The sequence below is a fragment of the Parambassis ranga genome, chromosome 5 (genome assembly GCF_900634625.1).
Source record: "Parambassis ranga chromosome 5, fParRan2.1, whole genome shotgun sequence".
In the NCBI taxonomy this organism is placed as follows: Eukaryota; Metazoa; Chordata; class Actinopteri; family Ambassidae; genus Parambassis; species Parambassis ranga.
In genome coordinates, this window is record NC_041026.1 from 19,605,674 (window position 1) to 19,628,491 (window position 22,818).

General features: G+C 42.1%; 1 protein-coding gene across 3 annotated transcripts in view; it reads left to right on the forward strand.

Moving 5' to 3' along the window:
• LOC114435704 (low-density lipoprotein receptor-related protein 1-like) overlaps positions 1–22,818 on the forward strand; it is a 75,074-nt gene that overhangs the window by 26,590 nt on the left and 25,666 nt on the right. For 2 of the 3 annotated variants that reach the window (XM_028405610.1, XM_028405611.1), the window contains exons 5-30: positions 6–134; positions 213–476; positions 5,727–5,889; positions 7,215–7,437; positions 9,334–9,523; positions 9,615–9,758; positions 10,356–10,592; positions 11,015–11,195; positions 12,686–12,908; positions 13,435–13,624; positions 13,735–13,860; positions 14,157–14,297; positions 14,722–14,847; positions 14,926–15,042; positions 15,127–15,207; positions 15,427–15,477; positions 16,117–16,284; positions 17,287–17,469; positions 17,552–17,749; positions 17,874–18,119; positions 18,995–19,192; positions 20,141–20,345; positions 20,807–20,971; positions 21,049–21,293; positions 21,410–21,541; positions 22,363–22,590. In XM_028405610.1, the coding sequence (XP_028261411.1) occupies positions 6–134; positions 213–476; positions 5,727–5,889; positions 7,215–7,437; positions 9,334–9,523; positions 9,615–9,758; positions 10,356–10,592; positions 11,015–11,195; positions 12,686–12,908; positions 13,435–13,624; positions 13,735–13,860; positions 14,157–14,297; positions 14,722–14,847; positions 14,926–15,042; positions 15,127–15,207; positions 15,427–15,477; positions 16,117–16,284; positions 17,287–17,469; positions 17,552–17,749; positions 17,874–18,119; positions 18,995–19,192; positions 20,141–20,345; positions 20,807–20,971; positions 21,049–21,293; positions 21,410–21,541; positions 22,363–22,590 (4,554 nt within the window). The remainder of the gene's footprint in view (positions 1–5; positions 135–212; positions 477–5,726; positions 5,890–7,214; positions 7,438–9,333; positions 9,524–9,614; positions 9,759–10,355; positions 10,593–11,014; positions 11,196–12,685; positions 12,909–13,434; positions 13,625–13,734; positions 13,861–14,156; positions 14,298–14,721; positions 14,848–14,925; positions 15,043–15,126; positions 15,208–15,426; positions 15,478–16,116; positions 16,285–17,286; positions 17,470–17,551; positions 17,750–17,873; positions 18,120–18,994; positions 19,193–20,140; positions 20,346–20,806; positions 20,972–21,048; positions 21,294–21,409; positions 21,542–22,362; positions 22,591–22,818) is intronic. The other variant, XM_028405612.1, reaches the window with a different exon arrangement.

Here is a 22,818-nt window from a genome sequence, read left to right on the forward strand (position 1 = left end):
TTCAGACTTTGATGAGTGCAGTGTGTATGGGACCTGCAGTCAGTCCTGTACCAACACTGAAGGCTCCTACACCTGCTCCTGTGTGGAGGGCTACCTCTCCCAGCCAGATAACCGCTCCTGCAAGGCCAAGAATGGTGAGCATTACAGCAGTGAATCAGGTCGTCTGAGACTGTACGGACACTCTGTTCATGTTTTTTTTTTTTGTGTTCCAGTGCCGGTAGATCGCCTGCCTGTCCTATTGATTGCCAATTCCCAGAACATCCAAGCCACCTCCCTGAGTGGAACCACAGTCCACAGTCTGCTGTCCACCAGCACCAAACAAACCACTGCTATGGACTTTATTTATGCTGAGGAAACGGTTTGCTGGATCCATGTAGGAGACTCGCCTGCATCCACACATCTCAAATGTGCCTTGATCCCCAACTTGAAGAGCTTCACGGAAGAGAGGGTCATCAACATCTCCCTCAGCCTGCACCGTAAGTACAGAAACACCACAAATACTTATAATATATAGTGTTATCTAGTTTTGACAGTTATACTATAAACTATAGTTTATTGTCCAACGTCAGTATAGAGGACACTGCTGCTCTGCTTCTGTCATATCAAGTGACACCTTTACACTGTTTTGTGCAACTCCAGTATTATGCATTACTGGACTGAGCATCAGTTTCTGTTTTGACAGACACGTCGTGCACTTCTCTGTGTGCAGCCTGTGGGGAACAGATTTTAGTGGCAACACGTTGAAAGCAGCTGTGTTTTTCCATGGCTTCAGTTGTTGTTTAAAAAAAAACATCGGAAAGTCTTTTCTTCTGTAAAAACGAAACTAAAAGAAGGGCCGCAGAGATCTAAGGAGTGTGATTGAATTTGGACGTGTGTACTTTCATGTTTCTGAGTGTAGAAAACCTGCAGGTCAAAAACATCCACACCCACATCTCAATTTCCCTCCTACCCTTCATCATCCCCTGGCTTCAGGCCCTGTTTTCTAAGTCATGGCCTGGTTTTAGAACAATCTGCAGAGACATTTAAACAACAACCTCATCTTCACAAAGATGGCAGGGATTCATTCTTAGGTTTTAGTTCTGTTCAGTTTTGACATTACACCCCATTTCAAGGGGGTAAAGGGGTACAGTGCTGTACTGAGGATGCTTGTAGCACCGTCTGTTTGGTTCTCTGCTATGGAGCACATCTGTGTGGTGGGTAGTGGCTTGTCTCTGCTCACATCTCTTTTCCATGTGACAAAAGAATGCATTAACATGACAGAAATTACTTACTCAGTGCAGACCATCATAGAAAATGAAAAGACTGAATAGTGACAGCTGGGCAGCCCTGTCTTCCACATGCATGCACAATGTGGTGTTGCTGTCATTTGGAAATATGTTCGTTTTAAACCACATGATATTAGACAAGCTCAGACTGGGCAATTCATTGTCCATTGAAGTAATAAAAGAGAAGATAAAAAAGCATGGTGTACCTCTCGGGGTGTTTTAAGCCTCAATAATTCCATAATATTTACAAGCACATTATACAGTCTGTGGCTTAATCAGTCAGGCTTATGCAGGCAAAACAAAAACTGCCACATTGATGGAGCTTTTGCAAAAGCAAAAACATGTATTTGTGCCTAATAATTATGATCAGAATGATTTAAAAAAATATTTTTGCTATAATTATGCATCTGTAACCAGAAACTCAGTGGCTCATGATGGGCTCGCCAATTTAAGAACCAGAAGAATTTTCAGGAAATTCCAGCAGCTTCTGCAGGGCTCTCCACGCCTGTCCTCCACACACACACACACCCACGCACACTGCAGATGTACCAATACACATCCCCACACCAACAAACTGCAGAAGTGCCTGCACTGAGGCAGCATGACAGGATGTGCATGACAGACGATAAACAATTGGAAATGTATTGCTGAAATAAGGAAACCATTGAGGGGTGCTGCACTTCCTGTATCCAATTTACCATAATGCTGTTTACAGTCAGTGTGTCAGTGCAGTGAGCAAAAGGCAGAGATACCGTTTGAAGGCATTTTTGATTGTAAATGCAACCAATCAACTTGACATATTATGTTTTTCTAGCACTGGTTTTCAGAATAAAAGCCCTCATATCTCAGACGTAAGCAGGTGCAGGATCGTGGTTACAGGAATAGACCTTTATATTTACGATAGCAAATGTTTTTTGTGTGCATAAGCGGAATCTACAAACAGGATGCTTAGCGTCAGCTCAAAAATATACAATACAAAGGCGCAGGTTTTATCTCATCTGTTCCAGACCATAATTTGGTGCGACTGCCCAGAGGGCAGAGTTGATCTTTTGGACAGGCTGCAGGCGCGTGAGTGTGACAGAATAGGAGGAGCAGGTTTATACTTAGAGTCAACATGGAAGGAGAAAGCAGCAACCAAAGGCAGGGGTGAACATACAGGAAATGATGCACGTGTGGTTCAAGTGACTCATGACCTCAGAATGTTACAGATGAGTTGTCCAGATGTGTCTCCACCCCCTTCGCACTCTCACGCTCTCACTTTCATTGCATTCCCACTGGCTATTTTTTTTTCTTTTTGCACTCTCAAATGTCACGAACCATGCAACTTACTCTCCTTCTATATTTGACAGTGCCTGTTTGTTGCCATATACCAAGTCTCTCCAAACCATAACAAATGTGCAACAGTGGCAATACAAGCCCCAGTAATTAATGACAAATAGTTAATTATTATATTTTTGTGTATGTGTTTGAATAGAAATGATAGTCAATAATGTCTTCTTAGTGAAGAAGCAGAGTTCTGGGATCGAGGGGGAACTACTAAGAGATCTCCCCACAGGACACTTATAAATTAAACTGAGCTAGCTTTGCATTTGTCAAAGTAGGCATTGATGCTCCATGCTGTGCACAGGAAGGCTGATCCCAGAGCTGTCACTAAGCCTTCCACCCCTGCTTGTACTGTAAGAGCCTCAGTACCTGCTACCCCTGCACAATGAGCTTCAGCGGGCTGCTTAGGACAGACACCGGCCTGAAATCTTCTTAAGAGGTCATGTGCTTGTGAAAGACATGCCAGTCAGCACATTTTTCAAATCTTCCTGCTATTTAACACTTCGGTCAGCTTTTAGTCCATCAAGTCATTCACTTTGAGCTCTCTTTGGCCGTGATGAATCTTAACAACATTTAGAGTGGCCTTTTGTCTGCCAGTGTCCCCTGCCTGTTTGAAGAGATGGTTGAAGTTATAAGTGGCCACTGTTAAGCTTCCATTTAACATTTAAATTGGACAGTTCAGAGGTATCAAAGCCACATCAGCTCCATTAAAAGTGATGGAAGTTATAGCTGCGCCATTGATCTCCTGTGTTAAAGCAGCAGCCTGTGAAGATGTATGCCCTGTTTATTCTGCCCCTACACGCAGTAAAACATTGGCTTCATTAAGACATACAGAGCTTAAACATGCACTTGTTTTTTAGGCAACTATGGAGCAAAGAGATGAAGAAAACATGTAGAAAATAAGTTGTTTAGAGAGAGGGTGGGTGAATGAATAAGGCAGCTGTTTCTGTTTTTTCAATTATGCCGTGTTGTTTTTTTTATAGCATAGTTTCAGACAGACAGAGCAGCAGTTAATGAATCCAGACTGTTTTCCCACCTCTGGGGAACAGACAAAGGGGAGGGATAGGGGGATGATGCATGAGGGAGGAGAGATGGGAGGAGATAGAAAAGTTTTTGGCCTTTTCAGTGGAATTGGAGTGAAATGGAGAGCAGGGGGTGTCCAAGAGAAAAGAACTCACATTTTTTCAACAAACAATATTGCACAACCATGTTTTTTCTGCCTACTTTGTTTATCCATTGCTTAATCAGGGAATCGGTGTGTTGTGGGGCAGCTGGAAGCATTTAAACAGAGAACTCTGTGTTAAAAATTAAGAGCACCTTTGGGACTCTGGCCCTTGATTCCCATAAACCTCAGAAATGCTGCTGCACAATGGCCAAGTTTCCCTAGTGGAAATCAGAACTCTCACTCTCCCTTTCTTCTCTTCTCTGTCTTGTTTTTCTCACTTTTTCTTCCTTTCCTTTCTGTCTCCTGCATTTTTCTTTTATCCGTTTTCCACTTTTACCCGGGCCTAAAATATTTGAAACTCTTCCATTGCCCTCCCTTTGCTCGTCAGACTCTTCAGAAAAATGTGCAGTTTTTCTAAACACAGAGGTCTCCTCTGGAATTACAGTCAGATTTATTGGTCCATGGCTGCTGCGCTTTTACTATGTGCACTATTATTGTGCTCAAATGCCGAGGAATCTGCTTCATCATTTTTCTTCTTTCCTGGTTGGAAGAATGGATCCTCTGGTTTCCCTTAAATCAACACAGTGACCTGATCGCCTTAGTAAACATACCACCAAGTTAGACCACCACCCTCAGCCCTGAGCACTGCATGACCAAGGACCCCCACAGTATAACTTTAGGCGCACACGTGTGTGTGTGTATCAGAATAGTTCTGTGAAGTGAGCTTGTAGCAGCTGTGAAAATACAAGTCCTGCAGCCTGTGAAGCCCTCTCCCTCTCTCATATGTAGATGTTTTCATCTTTCATGCCAAGATTAACATTTAAAAGTACAACCACCAGTCAAAGTGTTCACATTCTGTAGATGTAGGCTCTGCATTCAATATGATCACTACTTTTATAGTATACTGCTGTTAATAACCCCAAAGATATCAGTCTCTTGACAACACAAGCTTTTTGAAATTGAATGTTCTCTGTCCTCTTTGTTTTGCCTTTCAGGAAAACAACTGTTTTTATTTACTGGCTGCAGTTACAGCAAGTTGATTACTTCATTTTTTTTTACATTGTGAAACCAAAAAAGCTAACAGAAAACACACAGAGACAGAGTTATAGGGAACCAAAGTGCTACAACAAAATGCAGTCTGAAGGCAGTAGCTACACAGTAAGGGGACCCTTTATGTGAGTAAAAGTAGATGGGTTTATGACCTATCCTGCAACCTGCCACTAGATCACATAGAATTGAACAACTATAAAGTAATCATCTGGAAACAGACATCTACTTTTCTTTAGCTTTAACAATAACTCTGTTTCTGATCTTTGGCTCAGAATCATTGTGGCTGAGCTGATGTTGGTGGGAAGAGAGAGATGGCTATATTAATGTCTCATGTTATTATTTTTTTTACATTATTTTCTCCTCAGACCCTCCTCCTCCTCCTTCTTCACCACATTTAGAGCAGTTATGTTAGAGGAGGCACATTACCATTTTAAAGTTGAACTTCAGTAGGCTTTAAATGCTCCATAAACTTTGTATGTGGTGCCATGTGCAAATGTCTAGGTGTTTGATTTTCATCTGAGGGTGGGGCACTGGTTCTCCCCACCAGCAGGAAAATAAACTCAGTGAAAACCACATGCCTGTCATTGCTTAGCAACCAGTATGCCAACATCACACTGTATGAAGCATCAAACAGCCTGTCTCATACTTTGTCTGTCTGAGTGGCTTTGAATGACAGCTGCATTACCTACATACTTGCTAATTGGTTTTTTTGCTGTCACATTGCGTGTCCGTTACGGAAGTAGCCCTTAAAATCTGAGCTGTGAGAGACAAAGTAGCTCCTACAAAATACTGCAGATTAATTAGTTCATCACATGACTATAAGTCACATCTGCTACAGTTATAAACAACAAACTTTGTGTTCTGTGCTCGCCTCACCTTGTACCTCCTGTTTCCTATCTTATCCCCCCCACCTTTCTGTGCAGATGTGGAGCAGATGGCCATTGACTGGCTCACCGGAAACTTCTACTTTGTGGATGACGTAGATGACAGGATCTTCGTTTGTGACAAGAATGGGCAGACGTGTGTCACCCTACTGGACCAGGAGCTGTACAACCCTAAAGGCATTGCTCTGGACCCCAACATGGGGTCAGTTGTTTCCTTACAATAAGTCATTTCACAATTATAACATGATTTTTTTATTAATGCTTTCAAACTTCAACTTTAAATTCAATTTATGTCCATTAATCAACTTCAAAACATCATGTGAGAATGGGGGGAAAAAAGACTAAATGGAGGTTTGGAAATGGAAGTAATTGAACACAGATGTTCTGTTTCCACTGTGGTACACTGACTCCGTAGTTTTTGAGTGTAGACGCATGTTTTTGTTTCAGCTCTTTTGTTTATGACCAGACTTCTCAACTGAATTCCTGAAAGTGTGTGTATGTCTGTGGTGACAGAAACAGAAGGTGCCTGAATGAATGTGCATACATGTGCACACATTTGCTCGGAGCTACATCATTTTTTATTCCACGCACCTTCCACAGCTGAAAGTTTACTCTTCTAGTAATAAATCCAGCTAGATTAAGTGTGGCTGTTCAAGTTATTTATTGCTTTATTTATTTCACTGTGCAATTAAATTAGAACAAAAAAAAACGTAAAACTGCAAAAACTGTGCTTTGTTGTGCTATTAAATAGATGACCACAGAAGAGAAACTCTCATTTACTACAAAAGATGTCATGACAAAAACCAGCATCAACACATTTATTTATTTATTTATTGCCCACTGGTTATATTTTTTTTTCACTGTTGTGACAGGATTTTTGTGAGCTTTACTGAATCTTGTGTAACACGTATTTATTAGGATGTTGTTTGCCAGCACATTTCTACAAGACTCTAAATAGGATTTGTTATTTAGGGCTATAAATAAGTTCAGGCAAAATCCACATAAATATGCATAATCATTCAAGATTGTTGCTTAGAAAATAACCTAAAGCAGAACTTTCTGTACTTCTGTTCTTTTTCGATGTTCCTTTTAAACAAAGTTGCGAATAATGAGCCTAAAGGTCAGTGTGCTGCTCCATGCACCACACACTCAAGACAAAGTCATGAATGTGTTCAGCATACTAACCATACTCAGGTCACACAGTTGCATTCAAAGGTTATTTGTGTAGAATTGTTGATGGATGTCTATGCTATCCACTGCTATTCCAGATCTGATTCAGGCTTAATGATACATTTTACTTTTTAATCCAAAATTTACAGTTTGTGTTTTGAAGAGCAGTAAAGAGCCTTATTAAATATATAAGAATATTTTTGAACTGTCACAAAGAGCTCCTCTGTGGTCATTAAATGATGGAGCTGAAAGTAGCATAAAAGGTCCCCTTTACATTCTTAGTCCTGTTTGCCAGTTCAGTTTTTATATCCATCCATCCATGCATGCTCACTTAGGACTAATGTTTCATTTCTATAGGAAGGTGTTCTTCACAGACTACGGTCAGATCCCCAAGGTGGAGCGCTGTGACATGGATGGCCAGAACCGAACCAAACTTGTGGACAGTAAGATTGTGTTCCCTCACGGCATCACCCTGGACCTCGTCAGCAGGCTGGTGTACTGGGCTGATGCCTATCTGGACTACATCGAGGTGGTGGACTATGAAGGCAAAAATAGGCACACCATCATCCAAGGCCTGCTGGTGAGAAAAACTGCACTGGACACATCACACCTCCTTTATCGTGCTGGAAGATAATCGCTCTGTGTGTGGGGTATTCACAATGCTCTGGTGTGCATTAGAGTTACCTATATGTCTATAATGCATCTTGTGCTCCTGTAATGTGTTCTCAGCCTGTGAGCATGGACATTTGCCTTTTCATTAAATAAGCTGATTAATAGTCCCCAATACAGAGGCTGTTGATGTTGCAGTGCTGGTGAAGGCCAGCAGCTCTTAAACCTGTTACCATGGCTTTTACAGTGATCTGTGAGAAGCAACTGCTTTCATTACCCACTGAGCCTAAGGGAACAAACACACACACACACACACCTTGTAGTTATTTTGTGTGTAACTGTTTGGCTCATTAGTACCTGCACATCCTTCACATAAAGGTTAAAAGAAGTGTGGTTATTGATGCTGCTGATTTGGTGCTGTTTCATTAAGGGAGATTAGAAAAAAATGTGTCAATAGTGACACCTGTGGCCATCAAGTGAACTGCAGTCTGTACCCTACTGCTTCAATGTGTGCTTACATTCCATATCTCCAATGGGCATCCAGGGCATTGATCACTGATCATCGTTTACGGTTTCCCTGCTCCCTGTGGTTTCCATGTGGTTTTGTTTGTCATTTATATTGTAGTGTGACTGAGAAAGGAACGTAATAGGTTCTTCAGTACACTTACCTGATAATGATAGGCTTTAAGGCTCCTCCCCTTTGGCAGCTGGGATAGGCTCCAGCCCTTCCTGGAACCCTGTATAGGAGAAAGAATGTAAAGGAAATGAATGGGTACATAAAATGATTAAAGCAACCAATGCCAAACCCACACAACTAAGTTATGCCTATTTATAATTGAGCTCTGTAAAACTATATATAGCTATACATTTAGAAAACAATGCATTTGCTCTGTATCATTAGCAGCCATGAATTATTACAACATCCACAAATGCATGATGTGTTTATGTACAGGTGGAAAACTGTATACTTGTATGCACTCGATATGGTACCATGTAAACAGAGCACAGATAGTTAAAGGATGAGTTCTTCTCTGGTTGGGAAGATAAAGTTCCAGGTTGTATCTGGTATGTTTTGTCTAGATCTGTGAGAAAAATGGTGGCACAGTCATAAACAGACTCTGGCGGTATTCTTGCTGTGTGCCTCTGTGCTCTGCACAGCCTGCTGTGACAGATCACAATGCTGTATCACATTTATACTGGTGCTGACATGGCCTCTGACACCAAGTCAAAGTCTGCTCAGATGTGAGAGTTCTTGCTTTTCTTTTCTTCCTAGAAGTCAGTTTGTCCATGGGCTGTGAAATTTCTCCTCTCGCTCCAGTTTCAGTCTCTGCTCTTAGACATTTCAGCATTTTGTACCATAACCACGGAAAATGTTAGTTTCCTAGCAAGTGGCTGTTTAAATTGTATATCAGAGGCACTTCAAAACGTTACAGTAAACAGTCTAAACACTGTTTTACATCTGTGCACATATTTATTAACTGCAAGTAACCATGGCAACAGCGCTCCTTTTTCATGATACATTACCAGATAGCATGTGGTTGTATAAAAAAAAGACTAACCTTTGAGAGAAAAACTGTGAGGAGGATAAAATATGAGAAATGATTTGAGGCAGATTGCAGGTTGTCATGGCATATGCACAGTAATAGTCTCCTTCTATACAAAACACTAACTGGAGGAATTGTTGGATCCATTATTACTGTGTACAAGCAAATGCATTAACTGAGGGCTCATTCAAGGTTTTTAACAAGGTTAAATGCTACACCACAGGCAACACAGGTCTGCCTAGACAGCTCCATAAGAGTTTATACAACATAGTACAGATATAAGCTGAGCTGATAAAACCATCGTTTTTTGTTTTTCTTCAAAGATCGAGCATCTGTACGGGCTGACTGTGTTTGAAAACTACCTGTATGCCACCAACTCAGACAATGCTAATATGCAACCCAAGACCAGTGTGATCAGGATCAACCGCTTCAACAGCTCCGACTATCAAGTTGTGACCAGGGTGGACAAGGGAGGAGCGCTGCATGTCTACCACCAGAGACGTCAGCCCCCAGGTAGACGTGCACACTGAGCAGGAATAAACATTTACAGAAATGCCGTACTTGTGGTTTTGAGATTTTATTTTACCATCTGCTCTGTTTTCAGTGCGTAGCCATGCATGTGAGGTGGACCAGTTTGGGAAGGCTGGAGGCTGCTCCGACATCTGTCTTCTCGGGAACGGCCACAAGACCCGGACCTGCCGCTGTCGCTCTGGATTTAGTCTGGGCAGTGATGGCAAGTCCTGCAAAAGTGAGTAAGACTGCTAGTGTGATTAAGTTTAAATGATGTGGAAAGATATTTTGAGGAGCAGCCTCAGGTTTATAACCATCATGTTGTCATCTACCCTCCTGTTTTTTATGGATAAATATGAACACACTGACCTCAACCACAAATGATCCAGTTTGCTTTATTTTACTCAGTTTATAATTGGTACAAATGGACATAATAGGCGGTTTGACGAAGATGCTCCTTGAGCTCTTCTGATTACATTATGAGCTGTTGTGTAGAATCAGCACATCCAGAGCTTGTGTGTGTGTGTGTGTGCCCCCAGCCTTATGTAGCAAGTATAAACTTTGGAGCCACAGTGTTTCAGCTTTATTGACCTACAGCCAAGGCCAGTCAAGGTTGGATCAGGGGTGGAGTTGGGCTGTAGAAAAGAGCTATGAACAAAGTAGCTGAGCAACAGCATGACTTCCGGCTTTGCACTGACCTCTACACAAAGCTGTCAGCCTGATTGAACTCATTCTGAGTGTATTTTACTATTCTGTTTACTAATGATAACAACACCATTTTAAAATCATTAAAAAAATTAATCTGAATCTTCACTGCTTTCTTGTTTTGATGCAGAACCTGAGCATGAGCTGTTCCTAGTCTATGGTAAAGGTCGTCCAGGGGTCATCAGGGGCATGGACATGAATGCCAAGGTGCCAGATGAGTACATGATTCCAATTGAAAATTTGATGAACCCCCGAGCCCTGGACTTTCACGCAGAGAGCGAGTTCATTTATTTTGCTGATGCCACCAGCTACATCATTGGAAGACAGAAAATTGATGGAACAGAGAGAGATACTATTCTGAAAGCAGGTAGGATAACAACAGCAACAACGGGAATATAAGTCAAGAAAATGTTTTCAGTAATATGCTGAAGTATCTAAATTAACTTGGTATGCATGTAGTATTTGTCAGTTATTTATTATATAAGTGTAATATTTGACTAAAGATTCAGGGCGGAAAACTGTGAGGAGAACACAGTTTTTGGCACTGAACACATGCAAACACATAAATTATAAGTACAAATTCAGCCCAGTTTGAAGATGGTCAGCATTAAGTATCCAAAATATACATGGGTACATCTTAATTAAAAGTACTCTTCTCATAGAAAAGCCACTGTCAAAGTTCCAAAACATGAATTTAAAAGTATAAAAAGTTAGAAACTAGGTCTGCAGAATATTAACAGCTTTGCATATATACACAAATGTCTGACCAGTAGTTTGCCATTGACTCAGGAATCCACACAGTGGAAGGTATAGCTGTGGACTGGATGGCTGACAACCTGTACTGGACAGATGACGGGCCTAAGAAAACAATCAGTGTGGCTCGGCTGGAAAAGGCTTCACAGACCCGGAAAACCCTCATTGAAGGGAAAATGACTCACCCTCGTGCCATTGTTGTGGATCCTCTTCACGGGTAAGAAGGACAGAGAGGTGGAAGGAGAGATTTAAGAAAAGGAGGTCAAGCATCATTGAGTAAGATCCAGAACTGAACAGCATAAGTAGAGGTAATGTGTCATGGAAAGCTGTGTGATACAGACTTTGTGAAGGCTGCTTCGGGACTACAGAGATGTGAGGAGCTCCCCAGAGAATCACATACCTTCAAGGCTTTTATCTGTTTGCACCACTAATGGAAAAGTCACATAACAGCCAGGTGGAGGTTGGTTTAGCAACGTCATGTATTTCTGTGCTACATACAACAACGCACATCACATATAGGCCCAGTAAAGCCTACATTACACCAGCAGCCAACTTTTGTGTGCTACCTTCCCTGCAGTAAGACCTCAAAAATGACCCTTGAAACAGCTTTTCTAAGATTACCCTGATGCACAGACGTATAAAATATAGAGGTTTAATATATTTAAACAGTAAATATTCCTCTGAACCAAAGGTTACTTTAATTGTATGTGCCTGTATGAGCTTATTTGTGGTCATATAAGTACATGGTGAGAGAGATGATGATGAGTGGTCATTTCATCTGGCCATCTTCTGATGACTCAACTGACTCAACCTCTCAGCCAAACTTTTTTTCTGTCCACTCTCTGCTGTCTGTTTTTATCTCATCTGTTGTGGCTTATTGGTTCCATTTTGTCAGCTCTTGTGAGAAGTGTTGTTCACAGCTTTTCTTGTCTGTACCTTATCATAATATCCAGCAGAGAGCCTTTCATCATTTTTCAGTCTTTGTTGTTAAACATTGTCACCTTAAATCCTGATGTGCCTTGTGATTACACATTGTGCACTTTTAATCAAAACAGACAGAGCAGTTTGTTCTTTACGTGATACCTGTCTTCCACAAGCTCATTCACATGCAGTCGTATCTTCCCTTTGCTATTTCAAAAAGCTCTTAATCTTACGTATGAATGTGTCTTATTGATAAGACCTCCTGGTTCTGTCTCTTGAGAAACACATGCTTGTTAATACACACGCACACACTCACTCTTTGGATTGCTAGTGACAGGGTGATGTGTGTCCACACACTTCCCAGGGGAAAGGCACTCGCTTCCACTAATGCCTGTAATCAATCAGGCTCAGAGAGAAGGGGTGAGGAGGAGGAGAAACTTGCAGAAAGGAGCAGACTAGAAAGAGACAGATTGAGAAGGAAATATGAAATGTTAATGTCAGTTATAGAAACGATAGAATGTGTTTAGTTTTGCACTTTTTAAGGTAGCCAGTGCTCATATCAGTGTCTAAGATTGACAAGTCCTGAAGTATCTGGAGTCAAACACTTGTGTGCCTGTGGGCAGATCAACTGAGAAACACTGCTGAGCTTACTCACCGGGTGGTCTGATGAGTGTTGGCTGCTATAGGGCAGATAGATAAAATGTCTCCATCAACACTAAGAGATGCCCAAATAAATATGCTCATTTTTCTGTCTTGCTACATTTGATTCTCTTGTTGCTTCCTCAGGTGGATGTATTGGACGGACTGGGAGGAGGACCCTAAAGAGAGCAAGCGTGGCAAAATTGAGCGTGCTTGGATGGATGGCTCTAACAGAAATGTGTTCCTGACCAGCAAAACACTGCTGTGGCCCAACGGCCTGAGTCTGGACATCCCACAGGGCATCCTCTACTGGGTAGATGCCTACTATGACCGCATCGAGATGGTCTACCTTAACAATTCCGGACGCAAGGTCAGCACTCTCCATCATCAGAAGTATTTTACAGCAGTCTAGAGAGAGCAGTTCAGTGGGGTCAGGGCTGGTGTCTTCAGACAAAGCTGTGCTAATAAGGCATGTTGAGGCCCAGGGAGTGTTGTGAGCAGTGGAATGATGTGGGTGGCCCATCACTGTGCAGTCCTATAAACTCTGTGGCCATGAGATTTTTTTTAAACTTTTCCCTGTTGATGATATTTTGTTTTCAGTCAGCTGTGTATTGGATATATTTTGATTTGGTGGTGCTGTTTTTAGCTAGAAACAGGAATGTTATGGTTAATATATAATAAAAATCTAAATATTAACAATACTGTGTATTTTTGTAGCAGATGATTTATGATCTGCACTGTTGTACAGCAATAACCGTATCTCACAGTGATAAACACAACTTGAGGAAAGGGAGGCGGCTATCACTTCACGTTGTGCTTTTCCCATGAATGAATACATGTTTGGACCTGACAGTGTGTAGATTTTTACAGTCTTGTTGTTCTTCTCACATCACCAGACGGTGTATGAGGGTCAGGAGTTGAACCACGCCTTTGGTCTGTGCCACTTTAAAGACTTATTGTTCTGGAACGAGTACCGTAGTGGCAGCATTTACAAGTTGAACACCACCACTGGCACTGCCACGCTGTTGCGCAACGAACGACCACCCATCTTTGAGATCCGAATGTACGACGCTCAGCAGCAGCAAGGTGCTGGGCACAAAAAAATCACACATCTGTCTTTAAAATATGTCCAGAGACACACAGTGATGTGGATAAGGCACAAGTGGTTGCTAAAGCGTCATCTCATTTCTCTGCAGGCTCTAATGCATGTCGTGTGTACAATGGTGGCTGTCAAGGTCTGTGTCTGGCTATACCAGGAGGCAGGCAGTGTGCCTGTGCTGAGGATCAAATACTGGACCCAGCTGACAACACCAGCTGCAAAGGTGAGCAACAAGCACCAGTTCTTTGTGTGTGTTTGTGTGAGACTGACGGATGTTTCTTCTTTTGCTCCATTACGTACACAAGGTTTTATTTCCGGTGTGTCTGTCAAGATGAGTCAAGCGGTGTGACTGTGACTGTGTGTGCTTTTGTCTGAGCAGTTTGTCCTAAAATATTTTGAACAACTACAACAACAGCTGCATAATGTGATACAAACTGTGCATTAAACACTGCCATCCTGAAGTCTAGAATATTAGTTAGTCTTCATATTCTGTGCTTTTCCTGTATAACTTCTTCACAGCCAACCCGTCGTATGTACCCCCGCCTCAATGCCAGCCTGGTGAGTTTGCCTGTAAGAACAACCGCTGCATCCAGGAGCGCTGGAAGTGCGATGGAGACAACGACTGTCTGGACAACAGTGATGAGGCCCCTGAGCTGTGCCGTGAGTTACTACACATGGTTTTAACACATTCACCCCTACTGTTGTCACTGAGTCAGGTGACATCCGGCTGTCTGAATTTGACAGTGTGTTGATGCCAGAATGAAATGAGAGAGCAGATTCATAAGTTGTGTGTGTGTGTGCATATACGGATACACAGTATGCAAGTGTGTATTTGTGCAAGGAGGAATGCAGCAATGTCTGTAGATCTGGAAAAGATCTCTGTCTGTCTGTGGTAAAAGTGCAGACATATTTCTTTTCCAGACAAAACAAAACCAAGTCCAAGCAGCTAGAATATCCTTCCCCTCTCTTTTCCTCATTTGCACCTCACATCTCTCCACTCTTTCACCTTTCCATTTCCTAAGTCCACACAGGCTTCTCATGTTTCCTCTCTTTCCTTCTCACTCGTGTCCTTTCTTCTCTCCAGACCAGCACACTTGCCCCACAGACAGGTTTAAGTGCAAGAACAACCGCTGCATCCCTCTGCGCTGGCTGTGCGACGGGGACAATGACTGCGGGAATGATGAGGATGAATCCAACACCACCTGTTCAGGTACACAAACAAACTGAAATCTAGTGGGTGGGTTTTGTTTTTTTACTTGTAAAATAAAGCTGCCATGTTGTCTTTTAGCTCGTACCTGCCCCCCCAATCAGTACTCATGTGCTAGTGGGCGCTGCATCCCTATTTCCTGGACATGTGACCTGGATGATGACTGTGGCGATCGGTCAGATGAACCTGCTTCCTGCGGTTGGTAGTCTTACATACAGATCAGTTTTTAGTTATTAATATGTGGAATTACAGATAAACTTAAAAGGTTTTCTCTGTCCACAGCCTACCCCACATGTTTCCCCCTCACTCAATTCACCTGCAACAACGGTCGCTGCATCAACATTAACTGGCGCTGTGATAATGGTTGGTATTTGCTCTCTTCTTCTTCTTCAGTGTACAGTTATAACTCCTCGCGTCTCTTTGTTTGCTGTGCATGTTTGTCCATGAGCCTGTTATTGGCTCTTCTTTTTGTCATCTTGTGTATTTGTGTGTGTGTTTGTGAGTGCATTTGTTTTTTTCTTTTGTTGTCTCGTGTCGTGCCGTTCGCCCACTCTGCTGTCTTCCATTGGTTCTGTCTTTCAGAAAAGGATTGTGGGGACGGCTCTGATGAGTTGAATTGTCCAAACCTGACCGGTTAGTGCATAGATCAACATGCACCACTACAGCTATGATGCTAGCCTACAGTAGTTCCAGGACTGGCTCAGAAACAGAGAGGGCTGCTTTACTGCTGATTGAACATGGCCACACAAGCTGAGGCCAAAAACTGCTACCATTCATTTAGTGCGCTGCGCGCACATTTTAATTCTAAACGAGAGTTATTAATACGTTATTCAGTAAACCTCATACATTGAAAACTCCAAAGTGTATTTGTTGTGTTTGCAATTCAATTAAACAAAATTGAATTGGTCCATTTGTTAGGGTTTAATTATAAGTAAATATATTGTCCACAGATGCTAAGTGTTGTTTTGCTGATGCAATTAACAAGGTTTTATATTAGGCTGCCTTTTTATGTTAGTAACCTGCTCTGCTGCAAATCTCAATGTATCAACGCTGGGTACATTCCCTCATGGTGCATGGTCTGATCTATGCAGTTTCTGCTATTATTTTAACTGTCCTCTCTCATATTCTGTCATTTGTATTGATTGTCACTGTGTGTTTTCTGTGAAAAATAGCTTCCTGCATACATATACAGTACATATTTATTCCCTTTGAGCCAGTGGGTGCCTGGTAATGTGAGAGAGGGAGTGTTGCTTGACTGTGTTTGTTTTTCAGATAACGACTGTGGGGACAACAGTGATGAGGCAGGGTGTAGTCATTCCTGCTCCAGCGCTCAGTTCAAGTGTAACAGCGGCCGCTGCATCCCAGATTACTGGACCTGTGATGGAGATAATGACTGTGGGGACTACAGCGACGAGACGCACGCAAACTGCACTAATCAGGGTCAGTGTCCTAACCTCTGGGGATTCTTTCATGCTGGCTCTATAAGAACATACGATGGCGTTTTCTTCTTTATATAGGCATGGCAGGAGTCCACTTATTGTGTACACTTATACAACAGGTTCATAACTTCTAATGTAGACAATTACACCTGAAATAAAACATGTTTTTAAAGGCTAAAAACTTTATTATAAAATCCCACATGTGATGAATTTGAACTGGAATGAAAACAAAAAAGAAAAGTAGGAACATCAGGAGTATCAATGCTGTGTAAAAAGGTGTGATAATGCATTTCTAAAGCATCCTTTAAAGGGCTTTAAAATGCCAAAAAAGGTTTTGCATGACACACTGTAAGAAGAACCTTTGGTAGCTATTGAGTGTTAAAAGTTGAAGCTTAAACATTAAAGGCCATTTTTCACAAACAAATTGGTACTTGTCTTTTCCAGTGTTTATGGAACACAACTGTGACAGGTGGTTGTTATTATCATGGGTGGGTGGTTGCGTCTTTCTGCTGCTCTGTCATTTATCCACTGAAGTGCACTCGGCACTAAAATCATAACAAGTATTTACATTACGCTCAGTGGATGTAATAGGTCCTTTGTTCCTATTAGTCACACTGGCACCAGTCTAATGGGAACAACCACTGACACCTAACAATAATGCTGACTTGTAGTTAACAGATGTTATAACTGCTCTTTTTCATTATCAACACATGATGTAGATGTGCATACTTATATTTATATGTCAGTATTTTAGCTCCTCAGCAAATGATTTACTGCCAGCTGCTGTTTATGACTGAAACAGTGACATTCTGTAAGCATACCTGAATCTCTGTTGCCAAGACTTGTTGCCATCCAGATTCCTATCAGACACCTCATTAGTTTTGTTTTCCGTCTTTTGATGTTGTACAATGTCTGTGCTCAAGGCTGTGTGTCCTGATTTGATTAATGCGGGTAGAGACTTAAAACAATTTTAGAGACAGTGTCTTTTTTTTTTACCCATCAGCCACACGTCCACCCGGAGGTTGTCATACAGACGAGTTTCAATGTCGGATGGATGGCCTGTGCATACCCTTGCGTTGGCGCTGTGATGGGGATACTGACTGCATGGACATGAGCGATGAGAAAAACTGTGAGGGTGTTACACACATGTGTGACCCAGCTGTCAAGTTTGGCTGTAGGGACTCTGGTGAGGACACCGTACTTCAGATTAAGAAGCACATAAACTTGGTTTTAAATATTTTTAAAGTAACCCTGCCTTCTGTCCATAGCTCGCTGTATCAGCAAAGCCTGGGTCTGTGATGGTGACAGTGACTGTGAGGACAACTCAGATGAGGAAAACTGTGAGGCACTGGTGTGTAAGCTCTCTCACCATGTGTGTGCCAATGACTCCACCATCTGCCTGCCTGCGGAGAAACTTTGTGATGGCACTGATGACTGCCCAGATGGCTCTGATGAGAAACTCTGTGGTAAGAAACAACAGGCTGTGTTTTAGTCCATGGAACACAAAACAGCAAGTCAAACTCTACATGTTACATCACAGTTCTGTGTAGCTGACACTTGCCTTAGTCCTCTGCTTTCTCTGTTTTACAGATCTGTGCTCACTGGACAATGGTGACTGCAGCCACAACTGCACAGTGGCTCCAGGCGAGGGTGTGATCTGTTCCTGTCCACTGGGTATGGAGCTGGGGTTGGACAACAAGACTTGTCAGATCCAGAGCTTCTGTGCCAAACACCTAAAGTGCAGTCAGCGCTGCGAACAGGACAAGTTCAGTGTGAAATGCTCGTGTTATGAGGGCTGGGAACTGGAGCCTGACATGGAGAACTGCAAGAGCACAGGTAAGGAACAGTAAAACAAGGCAGGAACAGAAGCTGCTGAGCGTGAAGGGTCAGCGAAAAGTGGGCATACATGATTGGAGCAGTCTTCTTATTTTCAGCTGTACATTATAGAGAAAACTCTGTAGAAGTGATCCAGGGTTCAGAACAGCAGAATCAAGAAATGCGGTGTGGTTTTGGGATGAAGTAGAGGAGCGGAAGCCCAAGCAGGAAACTGTGGTCAAAAAATAAAGCATTATGCCAAAATGTGATTCTCATTTGGACAATCGACAGACCACTGGAGACAGAAAAGAGAGAGATTATAATAGAAGTGTAATACGGGAAGGTTCATCAGGAAAACATAAGCAGAGGTTTCTATCTGTTGTCATTTTATGAAGAGAAATAATCTGAAACAGAGAATAAACTGCAGAGGAGAAATGCCTTTTAAATAAGTCAGTGAACAGGTAAGTTGTGGACCACTGATCAGCTACATCACTTTCAATCAGCTTTGAATTTTATCATCCACATAAAGAGTACAGTTATCTCCCTGTGGTAACTAGTCAGTGAGAAAACGTGAATTTTGCTGATTTTCACTGCCAGGTCTTAGAGAGCGGACACCAGCACCCTGTCATTCATCCTGCTGCCTGTCTGGCTGCCTGTTAGCTACAGATAACTCCTGTCTTATTTACACTGCATTTTAATTATCCAGGATTAGAGCCACTTTCAATACAGATCCTCTTTATTGGACACACACTGTCGCACACTGCAGTGGAACACGGCCGCAATGTTTTCCATGCTGTGCAGCAGAGCATTCTGCTGTGTAACAATTACCGTTGACCAAGCAAAAGTTTTAACCCTTTGGCTCCTGTGTAAAAGCTTTTTCCTCTTGATTTCCACAGATCCTTTCAAACCCTTTATCATTTTCTCAAACCGCCATGAGATCCGCCGCATTGATCTGAATAAGGGAGAGTTCAGCGTGTTGGTACCTGGCCTCAGAAACACTATTGCCCTCGACTTCCATCTCAGCCAGAGCGCCCTCTATTGGACGGATGTGGTGGAGGATAAGATCTATCGTGGAAAGCTGTCTGAGAATGGAGGTGAGCATATCCAGCATGATCAATCAACTTTTTTTGTATTCTTTATTATTGTCAATTGAGTATCTGCTTGATTTCTTCTGGAGCTTTTAGCTTTATATTACATATTACATGGTTTTCATCTGTAGATGGATTTTTGAAAATACAATAAAAAAAAAAAATTTGTGAGAAGGTGTGAGCGGCTGCCATGCGTAGTGGAAATCAAGGTTCTTAAATGCCACACCAGTCAATACTGACTCGCAGCAGCACCAAATGAGGCTTCATCATTGCTGCATTTTTTGCAGCAGTAACAACAAGGATGTGTGTTTGTATGCATGGATATGTATATGTTGTTGTCCATAGGTACTAGTAAATGTGTGTTTTCATTGTTCCAGACAGGATAATTATTCTTCTCCATTAATTAGACTTGTCCCTCTGATCAGGCACTGAATTGTAAATTAAAGGTTTAGAGGGAGGTTGGTAAATGTCTCTGTGGCCCTCCACGTGTTTCGCTTTTAAGACTGTAATTGTCGAGTCACATCCCCTGCTGGGCCTCTCCTGTATTTATTTATGTTCTCATTTACAGCTCTGTCATGTGCTTTCTCTCCCAACGTCCCAACCATTCGATTAAAGGGATTACAGTGTGTGATGCAATATTAGCTTTCAATCCAAATAACTAGATTACATTTACATAATATGTGAATACTGAAGCCAAGTGTGTCAGTGCTTTGGGTTTACAGTATGAAATGTAACCATCAGCAGATCCCAGGCTTCAAAGCCTTTTAACGGTACATATTGAAATACTGTGTGAATTCATTAAGAAACTTAAGTACCCTGGAGAAATGTTGATTTTACTGGGCAATGAGATTAAATGTTTTTACAGTGATTTAATCTCTCCACTACATCAGATAGATATGTAGATACATAGACAGACAAAATACAGCATCTCACCTACTGTGTCTTTTCTTGTAGCTTTAACCAGCTTTGATGTGGTCATCCAGTACGGCCTGGCTACACCTGAAGGTCTGGCAGTGGATTGGATAGCAGGAAACATTTACTGGGTGGAAAGTAACCTGGATCAGATTGAGGTGGCTAAATTGGATGGAACCATGAGGACGACACTGTTAGCTGGAGAAGTGGAGCATCCTCGAGCCATTGCGCTTGACCCCCGTGATGGGTAACAGCTGCACTGCTGCCTCTGTTTCGTCTGTCTGCTCGTGTCAAACAAAACACATTCGCAACAAATGAAAATAGTACTTACAGAATGATTGTTCTGTAATTATAATTCTGTAATTATCAAGAAGTAACGAACTATGTGTTTGTGACTTATTAGATGAGATTTAGACTTATTACTTTTGCCGCATTATTCACTATGAAATGTAAAACTATCTGTGGTCTAACTTGATGCCGTGAAAATTATAAAGCGTTTGGTACATTTTTCCAGACATAGCATTGCAATCACATTGGCTCCTGATTTCAGATATTGTAAATGAAACATTCATCCACACTGTTACATGCAGTCATTCTGATGATGTATTTATGTATCTACCGCTTTGAGTCATCTTGCAGAATACACTGTGAAGTCTATAATGTATTTTGCCGAGCTGATTGAGTGACCACACCTCCATGTTGTGGCAGGATCCTCTTTTGGACAGATTGGGATGCCAGTTTGCCGAGGATAGAAGCTGCATCCATGAGTGGAGAAGGTAGGAAGACCATTCATAAGGAAACTGGAAATGGTGGCTGGCCAAATGGACTCACTGTGGATTACCTGGAGCGACGCATTCTCTGGATTGATGCCAGGTCTTACAAACACACAAAAACTACTTTATATATAAAATGTACAAACAAATGTAACTGAAAATTTGTGCTACATGTAGATCTGATGCCATTTATTCAGCCAAGTATGATGGCTCCGGACTAATTGAAGTTCTGAGGGGCCATGAGTATCTGTCACACCCATTTGCTGTCACCATGTACGGTGGGGAGGTTTACTGGACGGACTGGAGGACCAACACACTGGCCAAAGCCAACAAGTGGACCGGAAGCAACGTCACTGTGGTACAAAGAACCAATACACAACCCTTTGACCTTCAGGTCTACCATCCATCCAGACAGCCACAGGGTAAGAAATGCACACATGCACAAACACACACTGTCAGTCCAATAAATAGATATTACATGTAGTGATTACTGAGACACAGTATGTACACATCATGAATCTTTTTCACCTTTCCTCAGCTCCTAACCCATGTGCAGCTAAGGATGGAAAGGAGCCCTGCTCTCATCTATGTCTCATCAACTACAATCAGACATTCTCCTGCGCTTGTCCTCACCTCATGAAGCTGGGTCCTGACAAACGTACTTGTTATGGTGAGCCTAAACACATCATGTATATATAAATGCAGAGAACACTCTGGTTTTCCACTGAGCTTGCAGACGATTTCCCCCTCTTTTTTTGCCTTAGCAGAGCTGATATTGAATACCACAGTGCAACCTCTGTCCTTGTGGGATTATTTACATTTTTGTCTTGTGTGTGTATGTGTGTCAGAGAGAAGTGATTAAATAATCCAGACTTTTCTTTTTCGCTCTGAGGTGCTGTGATAGCTTTGGAGCATATTGAAGTGTTTGCCTGAAAAGTGAGAGCAGTCTTGTTTATTCAGTGTGTGAGTTTAGTATTCAGGGCAGCACTTTCTATTATCTTCAGGGGTAATGGAATGGAGAGCCCCATTCTGTCTGATGCAGGCATCAGCCGTAACCTTCCACATCCACCGCCTAGTCTGGTCTGGCCGATACAGCCTGACACTGTCATTACTCTCACCTCTCTCTCTCTCTTTTCCCTTTTCCCTGTCTATCATTTAAGCTACACACAGCTAAATGATAGCTGACTGTTGAAACCAATGCAATTGTAATGCATCTGGGTGATTGAATTTGGTCTCGCTGTCATGGTTGTGCTATTGAGTTAGCCAGCCAGACACAATCATTAGAGTCAAACATACAATTGGATTAACTGTTTGTTCAAGTGGCAGGAAGAATGCACAGACGCACTCATCCATGCTGCAATCATCTATCCACCATGCTGGGATTAGTGTGTGTACTCATGCATTCAACCTCTGACTTGAAGCTGCATTAAACACCCAATTACTCACATTGAATACTGAAGGATGCCTGTTGACATTTTGTCTCTCCTGCAGAGTCTCGTCAGTTTTTGCTCTACGCCAGACAGATAGAGATCAGAGGAGTGGACATCGATAACCCGTACTACAACTACATTATTTCCTTCACCGTGCCTGACATCGATAATGTGACTGTGGTGGACTATGATGCTCTGGAGCACCGCATCTACTGGTCAGATGTCCGGACTCAGACCATCAAGAGGGCTTTCATCAACGGCACTGGAGTTGAGACTGTGGTCTCTGCTGGTATGCTAGAGGCAATGCAAAAAACACGAGCCATAATTAGAATGCTTATTGTTTTTAAAGGAAGCATGTTCATTGAAACAGGATTTTGTCCATAATTCAGTAAGTATGTGTGGATCAGCTACCAGGTGCTTTTCAACATTGTGTCTTAAAAACAAGTCAGCTGGAAAGTAGTTAAGATGAATAAGTAGTGCTGTAATCCAAAAGCCAATTTAGTCTCCAAACTCAGTT